General features: G+C 44.4%; 1 protein-coding gene across 1 annotated transcript in view; it reads right to left on the reverse strand.

Annotated features, from left to right (window-relative positions):
• The window catches only part of TSPAN32 (tetraspanin 32), a 62,890-nt gene extending 36,915 nt beyond the window's left edge, over positions 1–25,975 (reverse strand). The window contains exons 1-4 of the mRNA XM_074995979.1: positions 25,910–25,975; positions 21,887–22,001; positions 17,644–17,741; positions 3,888–3,962 (exon numbers count right to left, since the gene is read on the reverse strand). Of these exons, the coding sequence (XP_074852080.1) occupies positions 3,888–3,962; positions 17,644–17,741; positions 21,887–22,001; positions 25,910–25,975 (354 nt within the window). The remainder of the gene's footprint in view (positions 1–3,887; positions 3,963–17,643; positions 17,742–21,886; positions 22,002–25,909) is intronic.
• Positions 25,976–26,725: the final 750 nt, after the last annotated feature.

Below are 26,725 nucleotides of genomic sequence, written 5' to 3' on the forward strand. Positions count from 1 at the left end.
TTGAAGTTATTTTGGTAGCGTAGACACAGCCAGGGAGGAAAAACTAATGTTTCGTTTTCTAATTTGATCAAAAATACCCAAACACTTCTAAAAAACATTAACTATTTTGAAAATAAAAAGCCATTTCACCCAGTGGAAACATTGTTAAAAAAGCCAACAAAAGCTAGCAAAGCTGTATAGCTCATTGTGCAGACAGCAGAGCAGAAGCCTGGCAAATTCTATTGAAAGAGTGTGTGGGGGGGGGAAGGTAAGTGTGTCAGAGCAGCCCCACCTGGCATGACCCCTTTGTCACACTGTGGCGTGGCACGACACACACACCCACCTCAATTTCCCCTAGTAGTATCCTGAGTAAATCCACTACAGGCTGTTTTGTCTGAAGACTATTTCTCCTTGAGGTGGCTAATCACCAAAATAAATTTCACTGAATTCCTGACAAAAGTATCTTCTGCCTCGCCGAGGTGCCTTGTCTGTCCTCTTCTGCCACTCTGCCAGGGTAGTCATTCAGTTGGAGTGGATTCCTGTTCTTCCCAGTGGGAACCCCTCCACCTCTCTGCTGGGTGACCATCTTTACCAGGGAAGCATTCTTCAGGCCCTCTGGCCTTCTCACTGTTCCTCTGCGTCCAGCTCTCTGGTTTGGAGAGTGCAGTGGGTAAGCCCATCTACTGCTCTCCTGCTTTCAGTCCTCTCTGGCCTTTGGCTTCAGCTTAGAGTACATCTATGCTTACCCGAAGATCAACCCAGCTCTTGCCTCCAGTCTTCTCTCAGGGAACACCTTCAGCTGCCTTCTAGAACTTTCCACAGCCCTCTGGTTCCAGGAAGCTGTCAGCCACCTCTGATTCCCAATCAGGCAGTTCTGATTCAGTAGGTCTGTTATGCTCTCTCTCCCTGGGTCTTGCCCCCCTTATTCTCTCCAGTCATGTATAGCCACCATTTGCTTCCTGGCCCTCTAAATTGGCCAAAGGGGAGCTCAGCCTGAATCCTTTAGAGAAGTAAAGGGAGCAAGAACCAAGGTACAGCACGATAGCAACAGCTCAAGAATTACTGGGAAGGCAGATGGAACCCCCAGGCATGGGGATGAAACAGTTTTCCTAACACAGAAGGCTTTTCTTGGGCATCTGCTGTGTGGGCAGTAGCAGAGGGTGCTGCAGACAGCAGTTGAGTTGTATTGGGGAAAACAAGACTGGAACAGACAATAGAACTTCAGGTTGGAAGCGAGGTGCATTGGCTTGTCCTAGCACAGGAGAGCTGGACCTACTTAATTTATTTCATGTCATCCCTCGTGACAGAGAGGGACATGAAAATATGCAGGAAAAATGCTCCCCCCCACCTCTCAAATAGCTGTACTAAATTTTCTTATAAACTGAAGTTTCCTATCTCCTTCCTTTGAAGTCTGAAGTAAAAACATGTAATTAACTAGCCTATTTATGTAGTGGAATTTCTCAAGGCCAACCACATGCACCTCTGAACTATTTATTGTCTCATGGCACTTAAAAAAAAATCTCTTATCACAAGCACAATTTGCAAAGGAATCCAAACAGGGGTATTGTGATCTTGACCTCATTACTGTGGTGATTAAAAAAGAGTCAGTGTATTGCAGTGTTAACAGATTTAGGTAAAGCCATGGAAAATCCACAAAGTAAAAATCCTCTCTATGGCCATTTCAGTGCACCTAGTAAGGATGGGCAACACATTCATTGTTGTAGGCTCTGGCCTTTCCCAAATACAGGTTGATAAATTGGTGGTGATTTTGTGATATAATAGATGGTCTTTTAATGATCCATCCAGGTGGCCCTTATAGGGATTTGAACTGCTGTAGACACCAGATGCTCAACACATTTTCCCAGGCCCATGAAAACCTGCATTAACCTTGTGTGAGTTTGTGTTTCCCCTCTAGTCTAATCATGCCAAAAAGGGCAGTTTTTCATTCCTGCTTTAAGTTTGAAGAGAACAGTCATGCCATAATGTGACAGGATTTAAAGAAATTGTTCTGTGCATCACATCATAAGGGTAACAATGCCTTCCATTACCCTACAGGTATTCTAAAAGATTCCTCACAGGATTACTCTAATCGTTCATCTCTAACATGGAACTAACTTAAAGGCTTTGCTGATTACCCTGGGTAAAGAGGTTCTGGGAAATTATTTGCTGGAGTCTTATTCCATTTCACTTCTTCAGAGCTCATGTTCCTGGTAGCAATAACTTAGTGAAGCTTCTGCATTTCATGATAAAGGGGCTGTTAGTTGGCTTTAACCATAAAGGAAATAAAGGCTGGTTCCAAATAGTTAGCTACTGACATTTTAAAACTGTAGAAACTGAGCTACCTAGATTGCTGAGCAATCTAGGCTCAAGCAAATGATATCTACTTTAATATGGCCAAATGTAAATCCTCAAAGCTTTTGGTTGTACCTACACCATGGGCAGCTTGGAAAAGGACTTGGGAGAAGTCACAGTGGATAATTAGCTGACTGTGAGCTCCCAATATAACACTGTGGGCAAAAAGCTAACGAACCATTGCATATATGAACAAAGGAACATCACGTGAGTGCAGGGAAGTTATATTACCTTTGTAACGGGCATTGAAGTGACCACTGCTGGAATATTGTGTCCAGATCTGATATCCACAATTCAAGAAGAATATTGATCAATTAAAGAAAGTTCAGGGAAGAGTTACTAGAACTATTAAAGGATTATGGAAGCCTGCCTTATAGTGATACACTTAAATAGTTCAATCCATAATACTGCGGGGGACGGGGGACTGGGGGAGAAAAAAAAAGAAAAAGGGAATTCAAGCTAATGCATTAAAAATGTTTGCTCCCTAAAAGAGAATGGGGGAAGGGTGCTAGTTATCAAAGGGATGCTGTCAGATTAGAAAAATATTCCTTATTTCTTTAAATTGCAAGATTACCAAAATTGTCCAACTCTCCTACCCCTTGCTACCCTTTGGTTATCATAGCCCCAGGAACAGCTGTGATTTCCAGCTGCCCCTAAAGCCCTTGTGAGGGGGTATGCCACAAGGTGGAGAAAGACACTGTGGTCACTTCCACTACTGTGCACCCCAAGTTTAGAATCAGGAGTATGGGGGTGAGGGAGACTAGCCATGTCACTTCAACCCACCATTCCACAGACAAGTTTTGAATAGAAATGGAGTGAACAGACCATGAGACAATACTCCCCCACATGATGAAGGGTACCAGGGGAAACTAAGCGGCAAACTCTGACTCTTCAGCTTCTTCATTCAGTGGACCACTTTGCAAGGGAAAAGATCATCTCACTCCCCCTGCTGACTCTTTCGCTACTGGATTCTCAAAATGGTACATCCAGCATTGCACTATGAAGGCCACGCGGACCACTAGGGGTTCATAGTGCACAGCCTGAGAACAGCTGTTCTTGTAAATATGGTCTTCCAAACGAGACCCAGTGCAATATCCTCCTGAGTTTACAGACAACCTGAAATGACGACTCCAGGAGCTGTGAACCGACCCCGATTCATTCATTTCAATGTGGTGGCAACCAAGAAGGATGTTAAAGATGATGGTTTCACCCTTTTCTTGCTGACAGTTTTAACAAAGGCATTAGCTAGACATTTCTATCTCCCATCACTGCTGATAAAGAGGAATTCAGTCGCCAGAACCTGTCCTCAGTCTTTGTGCAAAGCTACCAATTGGCATTAGTGGGAAGCAGAACTGGCTAAAATTGAAAGTTTTGAGACAAAAGATAACTTTTGAAAGGAGCAAACAATTTGGGAAAAATATTCCCCTTCCCCCCCCCCAGTTATGTGCAAGAAAATCTCCCTCTCAGGTGCTTCTTTTTTTGATAACAGCCTTTGCTATCAGATACCATCCGATGACTGGTTCTTGGTATTTCTTTGTATGAAACGCTTTACTCACCTTACTGTTGTTGGTGTATCTCCAGAATGCAGCTTGTATCAGTGCACAAAATACAATGGCAAAACAGAAGAATCCCTGAGGATACAGAGAAAGCACAATTACTTACAGCATTTCCTTTCAGGGGCTGAAAATACTTAAGTGAAAACACAATAGGAGAATATTTAATTGCATTGGTTTTGGCAGGTTTAATACAAGTCACATTTAAAAGTTAACTTCTCTAAAACAAATCTCAAAATCTCAGGCACTTAAAAGGAGGCCACCTCCACAATAGCTTTAAAATTCCCTGGCCGGGACCATAACTATAAAATGACTTTTTCAAGGTGTCTCAGACGAAGAACATGTTGTGTACTGTAGAGCTGCTAATCTATTGCTTCAGGTTATACCCCAAAGAAGTGAAAATAAGAAATGAGTAGGGCTGTCAATTAATCACAGTTAATTCATGTGATTAAGTATAACTATTTGTGATTTAAAAAGTAATCACAATTAATCAATTACTATTTTATTGTTTAACAGTAAGAATATTTTCTTGTTTTTCTGCATTTTCAAACATACTGACTTCTGTCACAACCCAGAATACATAGTATGACTAGCGATCATGGTGCAGAAGCCAGAAAGAATGCAGGCTAGTTTTCATATTCTTTGTGGTTTACAAGACTGGCTATTAGAAAAGCCATCTCCTTAGTTACAAAACAAAACACCTCCTTATCCCCAACACCAATCTATCTGGAGATAGAGTGATATCTGGAACAGCAGTCATCCCAATAATCCATAGAATTTTTTTCAAGATCTAATTAAATGGATGGTCAAATGTGATAAGATATATCTAAAAATGCTGACATTTTAATTTACCAAAACTCAGCTTTCAGGGAAAAAATGTGCAGTTTTGGTAAATAGAAGTTGATGCCAGCAGTACAAGGTGATAAAAAGATATCGATTTCAAACCTTTGGGAAAATGAAGAATGTGTGTCCATTTTGAACCCTGAGAAATGAAAACACTGAAATTTTCTGCAAAATCATATTCATGCATTTTGACCCTTTCTAGCCTGAAGTACTTCACCTTACAACACTGAGGAAAGCACCATATATAGATAACAGAACTCCTGTGCATGTGTTTCCGGTCCCAAGATTTCTCTGTTTACAAGCTAGGCATGTTTGGGTATGAGAGATTCCAGGAAAACACTGGAATAGACACTTAAGAAACAGCCTGCATTTTTCTACGTACAAGTTATAAAACAGCGACCAAGGGCTGTCTTTACACTGTCATGTAGTCAGTGCATGTCCAGTCTCCTCCTTCTGTACTCATAACTGGTCAAAATGTTTTCTTTGATGACAAGTGCCCTTGAGGTAAAAATAAATGAAAAAAAAAAATCTAGTTTGACCAAAGCCAAAAAAATTAATTCAGTTTCCTGAATCCAAAAAAAAAAAAAATCTGCAAAATCCAGAAAAATTTCATCTGCAAAAATTGATGAAAATTCAAAATTCCTAGTTTTTCCATTTGTATGCACACTATAATATGCTTCATCATTAGTTCTGTTGGCACTTTCTATTTCCTATTCCAAATTAGAGGTTTAATTAGAGGTGGATGCCACCTTGTTGACTTCAGGCTGTGGCATTCATTGGTGCAAACAATTTGGTATTGAGCACTTAAGAACAGCCATACGGGGACAGACCAAAGATCCTTTTAGCCCAGTATCCTGTCTTTCAACAGTAGCTAATGCCTCATGCCCCAGAGGGAGTGACCAGAACAAGTAAGGCTCCATCATCCAATGATCAGTCCCTGTCACCCATTTCCATCCTCTAACTGACCTGTACTACAGAGCTTGCCATTCCTCAAAAATACCTTCACTAGAGAAGAAGTCCATCCAGCAATTTGCTCTTGTCCTCCTATCCAGCTTTTTAGTTTAATTTCACTCTGAACCAGGAGTATCTACACTTCAAAGCCATTTTCCCTGTCTAAGTTCATAAAACCCCAAACCAACACAGACATTAATGAACAGGTTTTTCATTCTTTCCTCCCGTTTGCATGAGTCTTGTTTTCTATGTTGTAGTACATGAACTGAACTAACGGTCTGTAAACCAGTTCACGTGTTGTTGTGATACCTTGAAATCAAATCAAGGTCTCCATGCCTCAGCTGAACCCTAACACATAACTGAGATCAGACTGAGTCACCAATGTGCTAGTATTTTAAAAATAAGTATTCATGTTATAGGAATGTGTTTATACTTTGTGGAATGCTTGTAAGTTGCTGCCTGCATGAACTTCACATAACATCTGTATCCCGTATTAGAAGGTAATATTTGAGTGCTGCATTGTAACAGTATCAATCACCACACAGGAGAGAGGCATTAGCTAGTGTAAACTGCTGATCCCTCACAGAATGTGTTATTTCCCAGCATAGGCACACAAAAAGTTAGCGGGTAACCAGCTCCCCCTCCCTCCAAGGGTCTCATCCACCAGTGGGCCCATCCATCAGCTCCTTTAAATCCCACCCACAGCCTACCACCACCCACCACGATCACCGGGGTTTCAGATGGTCCAGGCCCAGAGTTGCCAGATGCTGGTTTTCAGCTGGAGCGCTTGGTTGAAAAGGGTCCTGGCAGCTCTGGTTAGCACTGCTGACTAGACCATTAGAAGCCTGGTTGACAGTGCAGCAAAGCTAAAGCAGACTCCCCACCTGCCTTGTCTTCATGCAGCTCCAAGAAGCAGCCACAAGTGGGAGACGGTGCTGCTTGCATGAACTGCTAAGGTTATCGCTGCCCAGAGCCTGCTACACCCCTGAGTCCCTCCCACAGATCCACACCCCACTTCCTGTCTCAGCCCTAATCCCCCTCCTTCCCTTGGAACCCCTCCGTCCCAGTCCAGAGCACCTGTCTGCACCCCAAACCTTTCACCGCAGCTCTACCTGAGTATAGACCCCACGCCACTCCCCCGTCCCAGCCTTCAGTCCACTTCTGCACCCCAAATCCCTCACCTCCCCCCACACCCCAGGCCTGCAAACCCAGCCAGAGCCTGAGTGACAGGGGCTGGAGTGGAGTAAGTGGCGGGAGGTGTCTCAGAGGAGGCATGGCCTGAGTGGGGGAAGGGCGTTTGGTTTTGTATGTGTAGAAGTTGGCAATCCTTGCTGTTTCTTGGTGTGTGGGAGACTCTGGGAGGGTGGAAGAGGAATAGGGATGGCGTGCTCCCACAAGAGGGAGTGGGGGGCAAAGCCTGGGGCAGAGAGGGGGCAGGAAAAGATGAGACAGGCTGGGGTCGTGGGGAAAGGGGTTGTGGGGAGGACTGGAGTGGAGTAGGGCACAGAGTACTGCAAGGCCAAGAGGAACCTGGTACCTATAGATCCTGGCTGAGAAGGAAGGCCCCTCCACACCAGATGTACTAGAGCAGAACATTAAAGAGAACAAAAAAGCTGTTAAATCTCTCCACTCCATTCTCCCCCATGAGGATAAGTCTTCCAAATACATTGCTACCATCAGCCGAGTTTGTAGCTCAGAGCCAGAGGGAAGGGAGAGAATAAACATCTCCCTCCCCAACAAGAAGACACTGTGGACCTGTGTGCACATCAACTGCTACAGTGGCACTGCTGCAGCCATACTAATGTAGTGTTTCAGTGAAGATACTACATGTGCTCATGGGAGGTGTTCTCCCAACAAAACACATATCCACCTCCCCAAGAGCAATACTGGCAGGAGAATTTGAAAGGACATACACAAGTCCATCTAAGATAGACTTCCAGGTCCAGCGTAGCTTAGCCAGGGCTGGTGGGCCAGTGCCAACAATGGGGATCCGCCCTCCCCCTGCACTCACTGTCAGTGTCCCCAGCTCGCTTTGCTCCCCCAACCATGTCAATGTCCTTCTTGCCAATGAGTGCAGGAGCAATCCTGTCCCCTCACCCCCAGCCTATGCTAGGAGAGCAGACTGAGCCAGGGCCATGTTGCTCCACTTCACCTGTTGCTGCTGGTGAGTCAGGGGGGCTGCCCCCCTTCCGCACTCACTGTGGTAGTAGAAGCTGGAGCACTTGGCAGCCTGCTCCAGCTCCTGTCACTGTGATGGGTGCAGGCAGGTGGGAGGGCAACCCCTTCTGCCATCATGCACCAGGCCCCTGTAATCTCCCAGTGCACATTGTTCAGGGAACAGGGCTTTAGGAGGGGGGCAAAGCAGGGCTTGGGGGTGGGGGGAAGAGGTGGAGTGGGAATGGTGCCTGGAACAGGGGGGTTGTCCCCAGGCTCCCCTAGGGACAGCCCAGATTGCACAAATCTGAATTTCTCCTGTAGGCCCCAGGATGGCAGATTTGCTGTAACCTGAAATCTTCAATCATGATTTAATGACCTCAGTAACAGACAGAGGTAATGGGTCTACTAGAACAGGGGTGAGAAAAGTGGGGGGCATTAAACTTCATAAGTGGGTGCAGCCTGATTGGCTGCTGGTTTTCAGGCTCATACAGCTAATTTAAAATGCTGTAATGTTACAGCTTGTGTGTATGTGTATTCACATTTATATATCAATGCAAAAAAGGTTTTACAGTCCACAGACTTATTTTCTTATACATGCCAAAAGTTTCTTTTTTGTTTTAAATGCAAACGTAACTGAAATTTCCATCAGTTTGGATGACATTAGACAAGATGGGGAGGAGGTGGGAGGCCTGCTAATTGCAGGGATGGAAAGTGGGACCTGACATACAAAGTTTGCTCACCCCAGTACTACAAGGATGGGTGGTTGAGATTCTATGGCCTGCAGTGAGCACGAGGTCAGACTAGAGATCATCACGATGGTCCCTTCCAACCTTAAAGTTTATGAGCCTATGAGAAAAGGTTGAGAATGCACATTACTGATAATATCTCCAGGGCAACTATCCGACTGGACTGTGAGGTCTCCAAATGTCCAATAAACAGCTGAACTCCCCATGCTCCCAAATCCTAAGACCATAAGGCAAGTAGACAGAAATGTTATCATGTGTCAATAAGATATCTTGGAGAAGGAGGCTCTGCTATAGCAGCAAAGCTTCCTCATGGACTAGCCACCATTAGTTCTTGAGTGGTTTTTAGGCTTTAACAGGGAAGTCAAGAGAACCTGCGTTGGGAGGGTGACCTACATGTGTCCCTTTGCTAGTGGGGGGAAAAAAAATGGGGATTCACAGTAGTGACTGAGCTGTTTACTGTTTGATATCTGCTGCAAGGAACTGCGGCAATGTGAAAAATCTCAGGGGAGAGCCCAGGAGGAGTGATGTCATGGCTCTGAGACAGAGCCAAAGACAACACTGCCCCCTCATCCTCTCCTCTGTGAGGGGACGGTTCTTCACCACTTCCCCCAGCTGGATCATAGCACCAAACTGACTGTATGCTGGTGAAATTTTAACCCATGAAAGCACAGGGGAATGTCAGGAATGAAATCTAGACGAGACGTGACACATACCATGATGTTCCAAGATGTTTTCTAATTACTTCTCACTCGACCTGGTTGAATTTCTCACATTTTTTCTACTTTAAAAACAAAAATAGTTTTCCTAAAAGATTATCAGTATTATTGAAGTTTCCTGTTTCTGATGACATTTTCCAAAGCATTTAACTCAAATTTGTACTCAGCATCAATATGAAAACTGCTTTCAGAAAGTGAAAGAAGTATGATTATGTGAAAGGTTTCATGAACATTTTCAACAGAGATATTGGGGGGGGGGGAAGCCCTCCATAACCTCCCCTCCCTACAAAAAAAGGAACAGAAAAAGTTTCAAAATGTGACACTAATTTTCTGCTTTTCCCTGCCACCATTTCTAGTTTGTCAAACCTCTCAAATGTATCAGATTATGTTATCGTTTAAGATCCTTCTACACATCTCTCACCTTGTCTACCCAGTCCTTTGCTTGTTGAGGTCTGCTTTACCACCATTTATTTTCTGTAGTTTGCTGTCAGCACTGAAACGTGCACTCTATGTTGGGAGATCTCCCTCCATCCAGTCTAGGATATATAATTGTATGGCTCCTGGAGGTACTTGAATGAATTACAGCTGATTGTTCATTTCCTAGTCAAAGGGTTTGAGGAGCGAGCAGCTTTATAACCCTACGCCCAGAGCCTTGCCCCCCCCACTTCAACAGCTTGCAGGCTGTAGGGGGATCTGCAAGAGGAAAGGACAGCCCCCAGAGCATGGTCCTCCCCAGACAATCTGTAGGCTACAAAGGGTGCTGAGGGATTGGGGCCAGTCCCTGGAGCATCCCACCAAACAGGCTGTAGGATGGAGGGGGCTGCTGGATGCTGGGGTTGACCCCCCCCCCACACACCAGGGGGCTGCCCGAAGAGCACTGCCCTGCCTCCATCAGGCTACAGAATGGGGCAGCCAGTAACCCAAGTTAAGACCCCCTGGAGTAGCTGCAGGCTTGTGGGGGAGCAGCAGCAGGCTGGAGGCTGTTCCAGAGTGCTGCCCCCACACAGGCTGAAGGCCAGGAGGGCAACTGGAGCCTGGGATCAGCCAGAAGGGACCCAGCCCCCCTCCCCCAATAAGCACACACTCCCAGATCCCCCTCTCCTAGGAGGTCACTGGATGGGGAATGCTACCACAGCAGCATCACCCTCACCACCATGGGGGTGGGGCCCAGTATGTCCTCACCAGCCTCCTGCCCTGAGACCCCTGCTCTAACTTCTGCACCCCATCCCTTGCCTTGAGCCCCCAGCAACTCTCTGCCCTCCTCACCCCTGAACACTCATGCCAGCCTTCATTCTTCTTCGTTGAAAAATACAGTCAGAGGAAAAATAAAAAAATTTACATTTTTCCATTTGTTTTCAAACAAACAGTTACTTCAGCTAAAGAGATGAGCAACGCCAGGTACATCTGTGAGTCTAGATAGCTAAACAGACCTATAGATATAGATTAGAAGCAGGTATTCGTCTAAAGAACACATAGTTGTATTTAAGCACAAACAGCCATGGCTGCCTTTTCTTCCCTCCCCTCTCCTTTCAGATTCTGAGAAGGCTGCTGCAAGCTTGTTGCAAAATGATACAGTACATTCTCTTATAATGCAATGTAGCACATTCAGCCCCATCAAGTGCTGTTACTAGGCAAATGTCAATTACTTCTTTATGAATTACCTTGTTTTCATTCTTGCTGCAAGGAACAATTTGTCTTCTTTAAACCTGGCAGAAAGCATAGAAATCACTTCCAGTTCCCTGACAGGCTTATCTTTTTATCCACCTTTCTCACATTTCACCTTTTAAGTAAAAATCCTTGCTAAATGTCAGCTTCCCTTTTTATTTAGGGCAGTGAAACTCAGCTCTTATGTGGCATACAATTAATGGCCCTATCCTCAGCTGTGATGGAGCTGCTTTGCACCACTAAGACAAAGCAAAACACCACCCAAACAGGCAGAACCAGCCGTGGCAGGGTCACACCCACCAATGGGGGAACAGGGAGGCAACTGCCCCCAAGCCTGGCATTTCAAAGGCACCCAAAGCTCCAGGCCCCTTTGAAACACCCTGGGTAGCTCAGAGGGAGCATATTGGGGACATCAGGCCTGACTATCCCACCCCTTCTACCATTGGCCCTGCCCCGCTCCCCTTGCACCTTGCCTCTGGGCCCATGGCTTCTGTCCATACCACTGCTCTGGGCTACAAAGAATCCTTTGGTGGCACAGACTGGGTTCAACGGATGTTACTGTGCTCTCCTGTAGCCAGAACAGGGCCTGCCTTACGACTTAGCAACCCCCAAGAGCTGTAACAGCTTGTTGGTGGTATGGAAAGCTATAGTAAGTTAGATACAAAGGCTGCTCTTATGCCAGATAACTGGGCTGAACACAGTGTCTAGGATCAAGGGTAAGGGTAAACTGGTTTCAAACTAACCCTTGTATTCTTTCTGCAGAGCTGTGATTGTACTCTCCCTGACTGCGCTCTGTATATTAACAGTACAGTTACATTAACTGGACTTTATTTCATCCCTTGTTTAATATGTAAAAAAATTACTCCCCCATTTATCTGCTGAGACGAAGCCCTATTGTGGGTGTCTCCATCTACTAAGAAGCGGTGAGTTCTATCTGCAGGAGCAATCAATCAATTTAGTACTCTCAGACTGAATGCAGCAAGAATTCTGCATAATGCTGACTCTATCTGTGTCAGTTTCCTTGGGAGGGAGTGCAGCAGGCCAGGTAGATTGATTACTCATTGATGACTGGTGCATAACTGATGCAAGTTCAGGCCCAGCCTAGGAAATAGATGGCTTTTAAAGCAAGGCATTGAAGTGCACTGCTGTACTCTTACGAATCCCTAACACACTTGCCTACCATTATACATCTGGGAGCAGTAAAGCAAACAGCTTATGCTAAATGCCTGCCATAGTGGCATGTCATTCTCTACTACACTGCAACACTGAACTGGATCAGACAGGGACTAAGGATTTTCCTTCTTGAAAACCAACTTTTGGAAGAATTTACTGGTCCTGAAAATGGTCTATCCTGGTGGTCTAGCAGTGTGCCTCGCCCTCAGGTTCAGTTACTGAATCTTCATGATGCCCTCTTCTTATTGCTAAGTTACTTTCTGTTTTATTTTTCTTTTCCTTCCTCTGCACGTCTGACAAACCTTTGATATCTGGTATTTCAAGAACTGCTAGAGTGGAAGGTTTTTACTTTCTACTAGCTGTTCTAGATATACGACTAGTTCCTTTCCTCTTCTGTTTCAGTTCTGACATGGCTTTGGGTGCTACCAGAATGACAAGATGTTTAGAGCCAGTGATATCCAGAGTGCCATTGCAAAACAACAAGCCAGGCTTTGCCATGGATACAGTATCAGTTCTTATTGCTCGCAGCTGGTGAGATTGTTTTATGGCCTATCACTGGCCCCTCAGCTGAAAAATTTTTGGACACTAGTGCAGTACCTTAGACCACCATTTCCAGTTCCCTAAGATCACAGCCCAAGCTCTTGCTATTAACTTAATTCCATACACTGCTGCCAACTGAGGGACAGACCCCCCTGCCCCCACGTGCTATAGGGCTCACTCATGCTATTTGTAAATGTCAGTAGGTACAGTACATCGGGCCTCTCCCCGCTGGGCATATTTGTAGTATAAATCAGAGCAAACTCCTAATGTAGATGTGCTGCACAGGTATAATACAAGGCTTCCCTTCATCGTGACTTACCTGGTTTTGAACCAGGATAAGCCCCTCTACTGCAAGCCCTGTATCATTACTTACATTACACCACAATCTAGGGTGTAGCTACACAACCATAAAACACCTGTAACTGGCCCATGTGCTCTGAATTCAGGCTGGAGCTCACCATCCTTTCCCCCAGGGTCCCGGAACTACACTGCACTGTGATACTACTACTCCTGTGTTACTACTGCACTGTGATAGTTCATTCCCTGAGAGGCTGCATCAGCTGGCACAGATCAGCCACAGGTGTTCTACAGCAGTGTAGAATACCCCTAGATGCCCCCAAACCAAGACTGGGGCCTCAGTGTGCTAAGCATTGTGTCCACCCATACTAGCAGACATCCCGCTCTGTATAGTGGTTACAATCTAAATAGAAATGACAGCAAAGTGCAGGAGGGGAAACTGAGGCACAGGGCAATAAAGTGGCTGGCTCATGGGCCACACAGTCTGGGAGACCAGACTAGAACTCTGGCCTCTTGGCAGGTAGTTCAGCAGCCAACCCCATAGACCAGGCTGGCATGCTATTAAAGCAATTAATGTACAATGCAAATCCGCATCAGTTCAGCTATATCAGCACCAATCTTCTGAGGTGGAGAAGGCCCTAAGCCTTCACAGGGTGCAAGAAAACCAATACGACAGCTTCCTCCTCTGTTTGGTTACAGAATGAAATGCTATTAAGATACATTTTTGGCAGAGATATCTCATTAAATCACTAATTAATGAAAAAGAAAAGACCAGCACATCAACAAACAAAAAAGCTACCGAAAAGGGACTTTAGACTTTCTTCTGTGAAAAACATCATAACAGAGGAGCATGTTGCAGTGCTCTGAGAGTATGTCTGGGAATCACACTCTCCTGAGGTCTAATCCCAGTCCTTACAAGTCCTTTATGGTTACAGGTCAATCATTTGATCTATTGGTTTTTATTGCCTACTGGTAAATTTGGGATCAATAGAGGTGTTGTGAGAATTAGATGCTGAAAAGCACTTACATGGATAAACAAAAACAGACTTAACCTTTGGAACTCAATGCCACAAGATACAAAGGCTAAGAGTTAAGCACCCTTCAAGCCAGGCTCAGACATTTATATGAACTACAACATCCACTGCTGTATTATACATATTGAATAAAAATGCATAAGGGACACAAACCCTGGAGGATGTTGGCTAGCTACTAATATGTGGAGATTTGCCAGCAATTTCTCCCTTGGACAGATAATTCCATGGTTGACTATCATGAGATTTCTTGCACCTTTTTTTTTTCCTGAAAACTTTTCTATTAGCCAGTATCAGAGCACTTTCTATAGCGAAAGGATCTCAAGTCTTAGCTGATAGCAGTGAGCTCCCAAGCTCTTGAGGATTTAGCAGGACTCATCGTTTATGTTGTGACAATTTGGTATTGACTAAATAGGCAAACCTCTGTGTCAGCAAAAGCTATTGTGACTTTCTCATTCATGTACTCACACCTGTCTCTACTGTTCCCTCATCTTCCCTATTGTGCTTGTCACTGTGAGATGGTGCTCACTGTCTGACATAAACTGTCTGATCATGTTGTTCCTAGGGCTATGGGGGACAACTACAGAGAAAGACAAAATGGTGGTTAGATTTGGAAGAAAATACTGCAGCTCAAAACAAGATCGCAGGCAGCAATGCTCTTATTTTAAGAGCTTGACACCCTCTAGTGGTGCGGTAGGGAAGAGGATTAATACATAGTTTCTTCAGAACTCCAGAAGTCTTACTGGATTTTCAGCTTTAAAAATAAATAATTCACGTATTTCTGGTTACTTGTTTGGGTCAAGAAGAAGCTTAGACATAACCCTTCCCTCTTGCCCTGACTAGACACACTCGCAGCTGATACAGGTAAAAAGATCCACCACACCCCTTGGGCTATTCTGTCTTCTAGGGAGAGAATGGGTAGTGCAAAAGACTCCACCCAAACTGCAGGGCTTATAACAGGGGTGTGGAACCTTTTTAGGGTCAAGGACCACAAGCCCACATAAAAGTAAGAAGCAAAAAATAAAACCCCTCTCTGATGTGGCCCTTAACTGAGACACCTCATTCCCCTCATGTGCCAGCTCCATTGGAGAGGGATGGAAAAGAAGGGGACCGAGATTCAGGGCTTTCCCCAGGCCAGATAAACTTTTCTGGGGGCCCAGGGTGGGACCAAAATGAGTAGTTCAGAGTGCAGACAGGGGCTGCTGGGGAGCAGGATGGGGGTGTGGGCAGGATGGAGGGTTCAAGAATGGGCTGAGGTGGGTGCATGGGGCTTGGGTCAGACGGAGAGTACAGGAGGGAGCTGGGAGTTCAGGGTAGGGTGGGGATCTGGGTAGGAGGGGGTACAGGAGGGGACTGGCATGGAGGGTCAGTGTAGGAGTGGGCTGCGGGGTCCAGGGTGGTCTGGACAGGTGGTAGGGTATAAGAGTGGTCTGGACATCTGGATGGGAGGGGGTGCATGAGGGCAATGCAGGGGCTCTTACCTGGCTCAGCTCCCCAGGGGCACACATGGCTCCGTAACCTCAGAGCTCCCATTGGCTGTATTGACCAATGCAGGCAGTGGGGGAGAGGGGGAAGTCTCCAGACAGCACATGCAGCACTTCCTCCCCCTGCCTGGCAAAGCCCCTGGGCCCAATCCATCCCTGGCTTGCCAGGGTCCAGCGCACCAGGCTTGGGGCTCCTCTGCCCCTCCCCTGTGGTGGGAAGCCAGTGCTCATGTTCTAGCCTCATGGGAATGCTGAGCATGAGCCTCCTGGGCCAGAACCATTCAAGCTTCAGGCCAGAGGTTCCCCCCGCTACACATGTGCACATGGGTTTACTGGTTACTCCCAGCCTTTACTGTTCCCTTGCGTTCATGGATTTTACTACTGGGAGAGGAGAAAATGCACACACTCCCAATCCCTGTATTCTACCAGGCATCTGTAGCACTGCTTTTCTCTTCCACATCCTATAGGCACACGCCCTACTCTTGCCACCAGCACTGTCTGATGGGGAGGCAACTCCGAAAGTAAGGCTTAAAAACAAACAAGGAAGGGTCATTCCGTCAAAAAAATTAAGTGATGTGACTAATATACACATTGTTCTTGTAATCATGACAGATATACTATTCTTATCTATTTCAGTTAAAAAGTCATTGATCAGACTCATTCACAAATATGGAGTCAATTATTTTTGGAACAGTAGACCCTTTCCATTGTGATCAAAACTTCATTGTGAGGAAGCCGGATGCTACAGAAATTTTTTCCCCTTAATACCAGCAGTAATCAAGTTACCTATACATTTTTAGGTTTTGCTTTTAAGTGGAGAAATGAAAGCTTGTGGACCTGCTTTGCATCATCTTGTTAAGCTGACAGCTTTCTGTTTGACTGGTCAATATCTTTCACTGTGTTCAGTAGACTATAGGAACCTCTTTAAAAGCATGTAGCTCCTACATACTGTAGCAATGAAGTTCTCTTAGATTAAATCTGAATCTTCTGCTTTCTCCAACTCACACCGTACAGAAGTCATGGGAATATATCTGGAGGACTTGGGAATGTTAAGTTCTTCCTATGATATTTTATTGGGCATTCTGAAGGAACAGAAAAATACTGAAGAAAAAAGGAAGCCTTTAAAGACTTCACTCCAGTCATCTGGTGGTGAACAGATGATTCAACTATAACAAGGATACATCTATTGCTTTATGAAAACAACTGGATGAAATTTTTCTTATTTTCAAAATAAAAAAAAAAGCCAATGAGAAAAATGTGGCAATTCTTTTTACAATTTTTTCCTGTCCTTCACTTTCACATGCCTGCCCAGCTCTAAATGATACATTTCATTCTTTTCAATAGGCTATGCCACTGACCCAATTTTGAGGAGAAAATATCCATTACATGCATATATCAGCTGATAAATTCTAATTAGTTTCTCTTGTGAGCATGAGTGAAGTAGAAATCTAGCCTTGACAGCATTCTAAAACTGATAATGCAGTCAGAACTGGGCAGGAGCCACTAAAAGTTCTAAGTTCACAATCATCATGAATGTGTTTACAGAACATTTTGTTAGGTGCTTGATGGAGTTAAGATTGCTATTACACCACACACCGGAACACAGGGCTTCAAAATATGGCCTGAAATCTCAGAAAAAACAAAGGAACACTTCATTAAGGACATCCCACAGAAAACACTGGTATGACAAAAGTAAACCAGAAATAACTGCCTGCTTTGGAGATAAGCACCTCCCATTGACCCCAATCAGAGGTACATATACATAGCATCTTTGAAAAAAAATCAGGCCACACATGGATAAAACCACCAGCTGGATTCACTTTGAGAAGATGGGCAGCAGACAACATCCACCCCACTGTGGCAGGGTGTGAATCCAGTTGTGGCTGTCTTCTTCCCCATGTGTTTCTGGGGCACAAAGCAAAACAACTAATCAGCACTACCTGCACTGCATTTTACTGTTGATAAGCCAAGTATTGGAAGCAAGCTGAATACAGACATAGCCTTGTCACTGCCTGTGTCTCCACGTGCCCCAAACTTCGAAATGGCCATGCACATGGCCATTTCGAAGTTTGGGGCACGTGTAGACACGGCCCACATCATGGCATTACTACAGAATTTGGAAAAGCAGTCCCCTGCCCATCTAACCAAACACTCACCATAGCCATGAGGCACACAGATTCTCTCACTGTGGCAACAGTACTCAGTAGGGCTGCAAGAACTAGAAGCACACTCAGACATAGCCCACTGCAGAACACTGAAAGAAAAGGCACACAATAGAGTTTTAACAAGACCAGCAAACTCTATATCATATAATTATATAACTATTCATTATTATTTATAAATTAAAGCTCTCAGAATAACTTGCCTGTCACAAGGAATTCTGGATTTTTGCTCCTCAAGCCATTAGGTCAGGAGAACATCATGGACCTAAAAAAGTCTTAGCTGCTAGTGCTAGTCCTCCCTTACACCATAAACATGATATCCTGCTCCAGGAGCTACTGAAACCTTAAAGAGCACCAGGGCCGTGCCCCACAGGAGAGACACCTATGCTAGGAAATGCCAGGGGCTCTGTGCCTGCCCACCAAGGCCTCTGTGAGGCTTTCTCTGTCTCTGTGTCAGGGGAAGGCCACTGTACCTCACTACAGGGCAACAATTTTCTGACAGGACAGAAATTTAAGATACAGAAACTGGAAATGTTCAGCTCCGCTGAATCTGAAAACAAAGGATGGTGTTAGAGGATGTATATAAGAATGGCTTAGAGCAAAGATACTTCTAGTCCAGTACCCTGTCTTTCAACAGTGGTCAATCCCAGGTGCTTCAGAGGTAACAAACATAACAGGCAATGAGTGATCCATTCCCAGTTGTCCACTCCCAGCTTCTGGAACTCAGAGAGGCCAGGGACACCTAGAGCATGTGGTTACATCCCTGTCTGTCTTGGGTAATGGAAGTAATCTTGGTAAATGGCGTTAATCTCTTTATTCAAAGTTTCTAATATTAATATGACAAGAAAAACAAACAGGGAAATGAACTCTGTCTGGGCTAGTCTGCTTGTGGCAAGCTGGAGGGTAAATCTGTCCAGCAGTGGCCTGGCATTGGCTGCTGTCAGAAGACAAGACATTGGGCTAGATGAATTTTTGGTGTGACTCAATAGCTGTTCTTACACTGTGCCATAATTTTTTTTTATCTAAGCTGCTTTGAAATGGGATAGACTCTAGTGCACTACAAAAGTTTTAGTGCACAGCAACAGTGTTCACATGGATATTAAGCACACAGCACATTAGTAAGGGGCAGAGTTATGCCCCAGTTTGTCATGAACTAAGAGTTCATATAGATACGCCCAGTGTGTGCAGCGAGGAATAAAAAATACTGCTGTTATGAAGAGGTCTGCATCAGTATTCCCTGTAAGCTGACCACATGGATGGCTACCCAGGAGAAGTTCAAATCTGCTCATCTGATTAGCAGAGTGCCCACAGCCGGCAGCATGTGTTTCTATTGGTGGTGCACATGTCTTGGTGCACATAAAATTTGTTCTGCACGAGGATGAAAAAAAATTTAGAGGGAGCATCAATGTGCATGCTCATATTGGATGTTGCTGTAATGTAGCTAAGGGCAGGCCTGTGCTCTACAGAGTACAACACAGACACAAAATTAGAGGCTCTCTTCCCAAAAACCTTACACTGTAAGGTCTAGACCACAAATACTTGCCTATATGCTGTGCATTTTGCACGAGTAGTTCTCCTGACTTCAATGTGATATTTTCAAGTGTAAAGCTACGAACGTGCATAGCTAGATCGGGGCAAAAAAGGGACAGGGCAGCAGGAGAATACAAGAGTCTTTCAGCTTATCCTGTGTTACCTTTATATGGCTTACTTGTCCCAACACACTAAGTTTTGTAAAGTTATGTAAACCTTTGTGCAGTCCCACACCCACTTCCTTTGCTCCCACACTTCCCGCTGGTTCATGGGCCATGGAAACATGCCAGACCAGCTTCTTGTTTTTGCCAGAAGATAATAAGTTCCCTTTACAACTATCTCTGTGGTCAGATAAAGATCCCACTGAATCACAGAGAGCTGATGGGAGCTTGTGTCCCAGTACCCACTATCAGGAGCTTACACATTGCTAATCTCATTTAGCAGTTACCTCCTCTTTCCTGGACAGAGTAGAGTTGTGATACTCAAAGGGAGATTCCAGGAAACAGGGCCGGCCCACCCATACAGATGAACTAGGTGGTCATCTAGGGCACCAGGCTTCAATGGGCACCAAAAACTTGGCCAACAGGAGTGGTGGGGAAAAAGCCTGCAGTCGAAGGCTTCCCTTTTCTGGGGGCGGGGCAGGCAGGGGGCAGGGGAGAGGAAACTGCTGCACATTAAGCCTCCTCCTCCCCCCATTAGGCAGAGCAGGTCACACAGGGGCTTTAGTGTCAGCTCCCATGCTGCTTCCCCAAATTATTGAAGGGGTTGCGCCAAAGTCATACTTTGCCTTGGATGCCAAAAACCCTTGGGCCAGCACTGACAGGGAAACCACTGATGCTGAAAACTCTTCAGCCCGCAGCTCCCATCTAATAATGTACTGCACTAGAGTTCTCTAAGTCTGGAAAAGAATTTAGACCCTCCCCTTTTAAAGTTTAACTGGAGACTGCAAGCAGGAATCCCCAAAAGGATCTGAAGCTTGCTTAGGCTCAAAAATGTAAAACCCTGGGAGAATGATATAGATACACACCAGTCCAGTAGCCCTAACACAATAGAGGGAACAGAAAATGAAAAAAATAAAGATGAACCTCAAATATAGCTGATCTGAGAAAATCCTGATAACTCTCCCTAGCACAAAACAAACAAACAAACAAAAAAAACCCCTCAAAACCCAAACATCAGAACAAAACAGAAAGGTAATCTCCAGCATTTTAATGCTTGGATGTTCTTACCTCCCCACTTCCGTCTTGCTTATAGTCTTATTCACAATGAGTTTGGTTAGGGCTTTTTTTTTTTTCTTTCCCCTGCTAGGTTAGATGCACTGATCATTCCCCATGAGCCTTTCACCCCTCAATGTCAGACATAAACCTGGTCATAGGCAGCAGCCCCTGCTTAAGACAGTAGTCACTGATCCAGAAAGGGAGGTTTTGTTTGGTTTGGTTTTGCTTTTTCATTTCTCTCTCACACGTTGATCATTTCTGGATCCTGCCTCCTTTCCTCTTCCTCACTTTTCTCTTGTAACCTTGTCTCTGATTTTCTTCTTTAGAAATCACCATCTGCTGTAAGTGGAATGAAGGCCAAGTTCCAGGACAGGGCTGTGAAGGTGGTACCACTGTTAAATGATAATCACACAATTCCAGCTATGCCAGTGTAAATTCAGCCAAAGTTGCACTGGCATCTTCCATTTTTGTTGGCTTCATTCTGTATGACTATACACAGCAGTTTATGCCTTCCTTCTCCAGGCGATGTAGAGAGCGGGAGCACAGCTGACTGCCACCTGACACTGCATTGTGTTTGGCTTCTGAGCAAAATTCTGCTCTCACTCATACAGCTGTAAAACTGGAGTAGCTCCACTGACATGAGTACAGGTGCCATATTTGGAATTCACACTGCTGTAAGCGAGATCTGAATGCCGCCCTATGTCTTTTTTCAGTTTATCCTTAGATAGGCCTATTAGCCAACATGAACAGTCCCAAAGTGTCAATGAACATTCATCCTGACACACTTTTCTTTAGACTCTACCCATTTATTCTGCTTCATTCTCCTCTCTGCTTCCCCAGTCTTTTCTTCGTACTCCTTTGTCCTGTTTCTTCCCCAACTGACTGATTCAGCAAGGGCTTAAACACATGTGTAATGTACCATTCTGCATGTTACTAGCCCCATTCACTTCAGTGGAGCTACCCAGGTGCTGAAAGTCCTTTCTCAGTTTGGAATCTTTTTCCTCTTGTCTTGCTCACTTTCTTTTTCTCTATGACCCCCTTCCATCCCACACCAAAATAAAAGTCCAAATTTTTAAAGGTCCTCATGGCTTGCGTCTGTCCACGTGCTCCTTCCGATGGTCCCATCCAGCGTCTCACTTCCATTGTGAGCTCTTCTTAAGCTCCTCCCATACCCTGGGGCTACATATAGACTATTTATCACCCTCCAAGCTTTGTCTATAATAGACGAAACATGGTGTGTGGGGAGAGAAAAGTGCACTCAGCAGTACAGAAGCACAATGAACAGTGTCCCTCCATCAATGAGTCAAGCATATGTTTCTCATATAGAAAAGAGATACCATGTCACTGCAGTAGCCATCCTACCCACCCAGCAGGAATCCCACTTCATGTGAAGTCTCTGATTTTCCTTTCACTTTGCTATAATTTTACACAGCTCCAAAGAAGCTGGTGCTCACAGGACCTCTCTGTTGGACAATAAATGTGACACTTACCTACATTGTGGAAGAGTCTGTATGGGTTAGCCTCAGAGGAGACACCACTGATTACACTGAAGTGAGCCCCGTAGCGGGTGATAATGGTCAGTACAGTGACTGACAGCCCCAGTAGCTGAAAAACAAAGATTTTACTGATAAAAGAGGCTGTAAGCACAGGGTTCACAGAAAAACTACTGCAGCTCTTATGAGATGTTATCAAGCACACTCCAATACTTTAATCCATGCCAGAAGAGAAACAATCTGTTCCCAGAGAGAAATAGTTTATAGCATATACTTGAAAGTGACACATGAAGGGAATCTCTGGGCATTTTAATAGAATAAACTCTTTAACAGAACTGTATAATTACTGCATACGGAACCATGCACTCTGTCCCTTGGACTACGCTAGCAGAGGAAATGCTAATTTTTGGGGAAAAACCAGAGGCATTGTGCTTTCACAGACATACCTCTCAATATATCTACATTGAACTAATTCCAAAAGCATTTAGATACCACATTCTAATACGTTTTTAGATTCAAGAACAGTTCCAGGACACATTACTTTCTCTGCTGTATTCTTGAGTAATTTGTAGCCTTTTGTGGGGAGTGTGGGATAGCTTGTGTGTGTTGTCACTTACGCTAAAGAAAAGCTAGTGTAAATAGAGTGGTGTTCTGTGCTTTAAAGATTGGCTGCACTAGCCTTTTTCCTCTACAATTTCCCAGTGCTGCTCTCAGAGCTACTGTGGATAAGACATTGGGTAACCACCAATCTTTTAACCACTTTGCTGTCAAACCTGCTCAAAGCCTGTTGGATGGTGGCTGGCTGATCTCTGCTGGTTCTCCCACCACTGCTACCAAGAGAAGTGCTGGAATAGTTACAGCATCAGTGGGGAAACTTAAAATAAAATAAAAGTAAAACTAGGATAGCAAGTCTAAAAGAGGCAACATGTGACTCCACCCTGATCAGGTGAGGTGGGGTTCCCTTGATTCAGACTTTCCTCAGAACCTCTCCTCTCCAGGTTCAACATCTTTTGTTCTGGGAAGTGTCAACAACTGCATTACACCTATACAAAATTATTAGAATCTGCACTATTTTCAAATTCACATGGAGAAGACTTCTCCACTCATAAAGGGCCAGCCTAGAAACTCAAACCTTACAGTGAAAACTCATAAGCAACCATCTATGTGATAAAGGTTACATTTAACTGCTCTTCTAAGTGTAACCCTATTACCTTTTCAGGCAATTACCCACAGATTTTACCTGAGAGGTATTGTCTACTAGATTAAATATACTTTGACCCTAAAAATGGCTTTCTAGTATTTATTCATAGAGAATATTATGTAAGGTCACTACTACAGTAGTGGACCTCTCTAGTACAGCACCCTTGGGACCTGACCAGTGCCAAAAGAGAAAATTTGCCAGACCATGGGAGGTCAATATTGTCTAGCATCACTACCAACGCTTCCACTTCTTGCTGGGCATTACGGGCTAAATCACAGATAAATAACATCACAGAACACTGAAAGCCAGGACTGGTAACTGGAAACAAATTTTCTGGGACCATGGGAAACTTGGCTACGCCCATGCTAAGTGATCATCTAGTTAACTAAAATCGTGCTGGATTATGGCTATTACCAGCCGAGAGAGCGCCAGGCTAGAGAAGTTCAACCTGTAACAGCTTATGTCATACTTATCCTCAACCACTGTGAGATGTATACAGGAGACAAGGTTTGTATATACAGATAGAAAATATGTTTTAAAGCCTGTGTTCAAAGCAGAGCTGATAGACATAAACAACAGTAGCTGGTCCCATAAGAGATCACATTGTATACTATCCTGGAACTAACATGCCTACTACAACACTGCCAAAAAAAAAAAAAAAAGCATTCTGGGCAGTTTTCCCGCTAATTTGTTCCATCCATGGGTGGAATAAATTTTGTTATGTGCACCAAAGCATGTGTGGATGTGTACTGCCAATAGGTGCCTCCCATGCTACCTACGATAGGCGGCTGTGGGAGCTCTGCTAGTCAGCTGGGTGCACCTGAGTCTCTCCTGTTGGCCACCCCAACCCTCAGAATATAGGGAACACTGGTTCTGGGTCAGACAAAGAGTACTGATTGACTTGTCTCCCTGGTAGTCATGTAGGCTAAGCATTGTAAGCCAACACAATAGAAGGCCCATTTATATATGGTATTGACAGGGGCATGGGAGGTCAACAACAGGGCAAGACACGGGAGACTAAACTGAACCATAGGGTGTCATCCTTGCTCTGGGGAATGAAACAGTGGATTGGGAGGTGGCGGGGGGAGCGGAATGTAAGGAGAAGCCAAATGGCAATTACACCTTGCATTCATGAAAGAGGGCTCCAAGCCACATTGCTTGGAGATGCTAGGAGACTGCTTTAAGTGATAAACTACTTAAGACAAGGTTTAATCTGCTAAATTTAGACTCTCAGAAGTGTGGGGGGATTTTGTTTTGTTTTACATGTAACCATTTCTGTTTCCATTATCACCCTTATTCAATATCTTTTTAATCTGAAGTGTTGATAATAAACCTGCAACGGTTTCCGCTGTCTGTCTGTCTCAGTGCTGTAGCTGTGATGTTATGTAAGAGTTGATCCACAACTGAATCAGACGAGCTAACGTGTACACTGTCCTGCTGAGCTAGCAGAGCTGGTATATCTGTGAGCATTCAGGGTCGGACACTGCAGGAATATGCCAAGGACTCCCGGTTCAGAATGTAATAGTCATTACCCTGCAAAGAGACAATAAGGCCTGCAGAGGCCTGGAAGGCAGTGGTTGTGTTGATAGAAGCTGGTTGTGTTGATAGAAGCTGTGGGAGCTAAGCTACAGCAGGCACAGACAGGTTATTTCATGCTACTGGTAGGTAGCAGTGAGGTGTCTCACAACCATTGGTGCCACTCAGGTGCCACACATACATCCTAACAATTTCCTTTGATTTCAGTACAATAGAACTTAAAAAAAAAATTATGATTTTTTAGGTAACATACAACAGAGAACCAGTTATACATACACAGTACAGCGTTGGGTTCAGCTCCAATAAGCTCAGATTTCCAGCAGAAATTTCAATCTTAACAAATTTTCAATACCTCATAATCAGTGCATGTTACTGTTTGTATCCATATGCACGAAATGTGAATAAGGTACACTTGACCTAAGCAAGTCTCCCCTTCAACAGGTTTGAGTGAAATTCTACTGTGAATATTGTCAGAGTCACAGACTTCACAAGCACAATGAGAGTCCCTAGGTGAAAGGAGAACAATGTATTGCAATTAGATCTGGTTCGCTAAATTTTGAATTTATATTTTTTCAACGACATTTTTCCTAAACTGTTTCTCCCTGGTCTTTTCAAACAACTTGTTCCATGCAAATAAGCTCTCTCTCTCTCTCTCTCTCTCTCTCTCTTAATAAAGGGTGCAGTTTTCCCAGAACTCCATGGGAGAATTCATCAAATTTCATCACATTTGCTTCTACACAGCCACTCAACCACAACTATAATATAACTTCTGGTTTGCCATGTGGACTCAGAAGATTCCAAAAATTACATTCCACCCAACGTTTGTATCAGGAGACTGACTTTTGTCAGACTACAAATCTACTCTAGCTTATCCAACAAATTTTGAACCAACCGCACCTCAAGAAATGTTCCTAATGCAAAGTGCAATCTTTTTTTTTAAATGAAAGAAGCATGAGAAGACATTCCTGTCCCCATCTTAAAACTGCAATGTCTGATGGCTGCAACAAATTTCTGACTTAAAGGCTAGCCCAGAATTGTGAAATAGTTGCATTACAGTGACAGCTTGAGACTCCAGTAGCTTATCGGTGACAGAAGGCAATGCTGTGGAGCAGTGATAACAGTTCAGAATGCAGTAATTCATACAGCTTGCTTCTTCCACTCTAGACTTTCTCTGTGATAAAAGTGAAATGAAACAACTTTTACCATTCCTTTTTAAGAAAAACTTTAAGGTGGTCAGTTTACTTATCCTAAGTTCTGTAGAGGTTCCCCCATCTGGTTGTTACCATGACAAAGAGGCTGGTCACTAGCAGCTGGCATTTGGTGGTCCTGACCCAGTGTTTCTGTCCCATGTTACCCGCTTCTCACTCAGTACTGGCTGTCAGTCCCTGGAGAGAGTGCACCAGTTAAGCGGGCCGGCTCACAGAAGAAGCTGGCTGTAATGCATCTTGGGAAATGTAGTCCTACTACAAGCTGAAATACCTCCCACCAATGGATTATTATTAGTAGCACTTTCCATCCAAGGTCCTCCATGTTTATAACAAGTTTTACTATCACCTATAAATATGAGAGCTTGAAGTCAAATTTGTTGAAATACTTAATGAAAGTGGCTATTGAAATTTATCATTTTACTGAACTCTGTTTTGATTAAAAAACCCAACCATTGAACGTTTCATTTAGTAAAAATAAGTCACTGGGGGCGCGTCTACACTAGCCAGCTACTTTGAAGTAGCCGGCACAACATCGAAATAGCATGCGTTGCGTCTACACACGTCATGTACTATTTCGATGTTGAAATCGACGTTAGGTGGTGAGACGTCGAAATTGCTATTCCCATCTGAAGATGGGACTAGAGCCCTACTTCAACATTCAACGTCGAAGTAGGGCATGTGTAGACAATCCACATCCCGCTACTTCGAAATAGCGGAGTCCTCCATGGCGGCCATCAGCTGAGGGGTTGAGGGATGCTCTGTCCAGCCCCTGTGGGGCTCTATGGTCACTGCGTGCGGCAGCCCTTAGCTCAGGGCTTCTGGCTTCTGTTGCTGCAGCTGGGGGTCCATGCTGCATGCACAGGGTCTGCAACTGGTTGTCGGCTCTGTGGA

The sequence above is a fragment of the Carettochelys insculpta genome, chromosome 6 (assembly GCF_033958435.1).
Source record: "Carettochelys insculpta isolate YL-2023 chromosome 6, ASM3395843v1, whole genome shotgun sequence".
NCBI classification, from domain to species: domain Eukaryota; kingdom Metazoa; phylum Chordata; order Testudines; family Carettochelyidae; genus Carettochelys; species Carettochelys insculpta.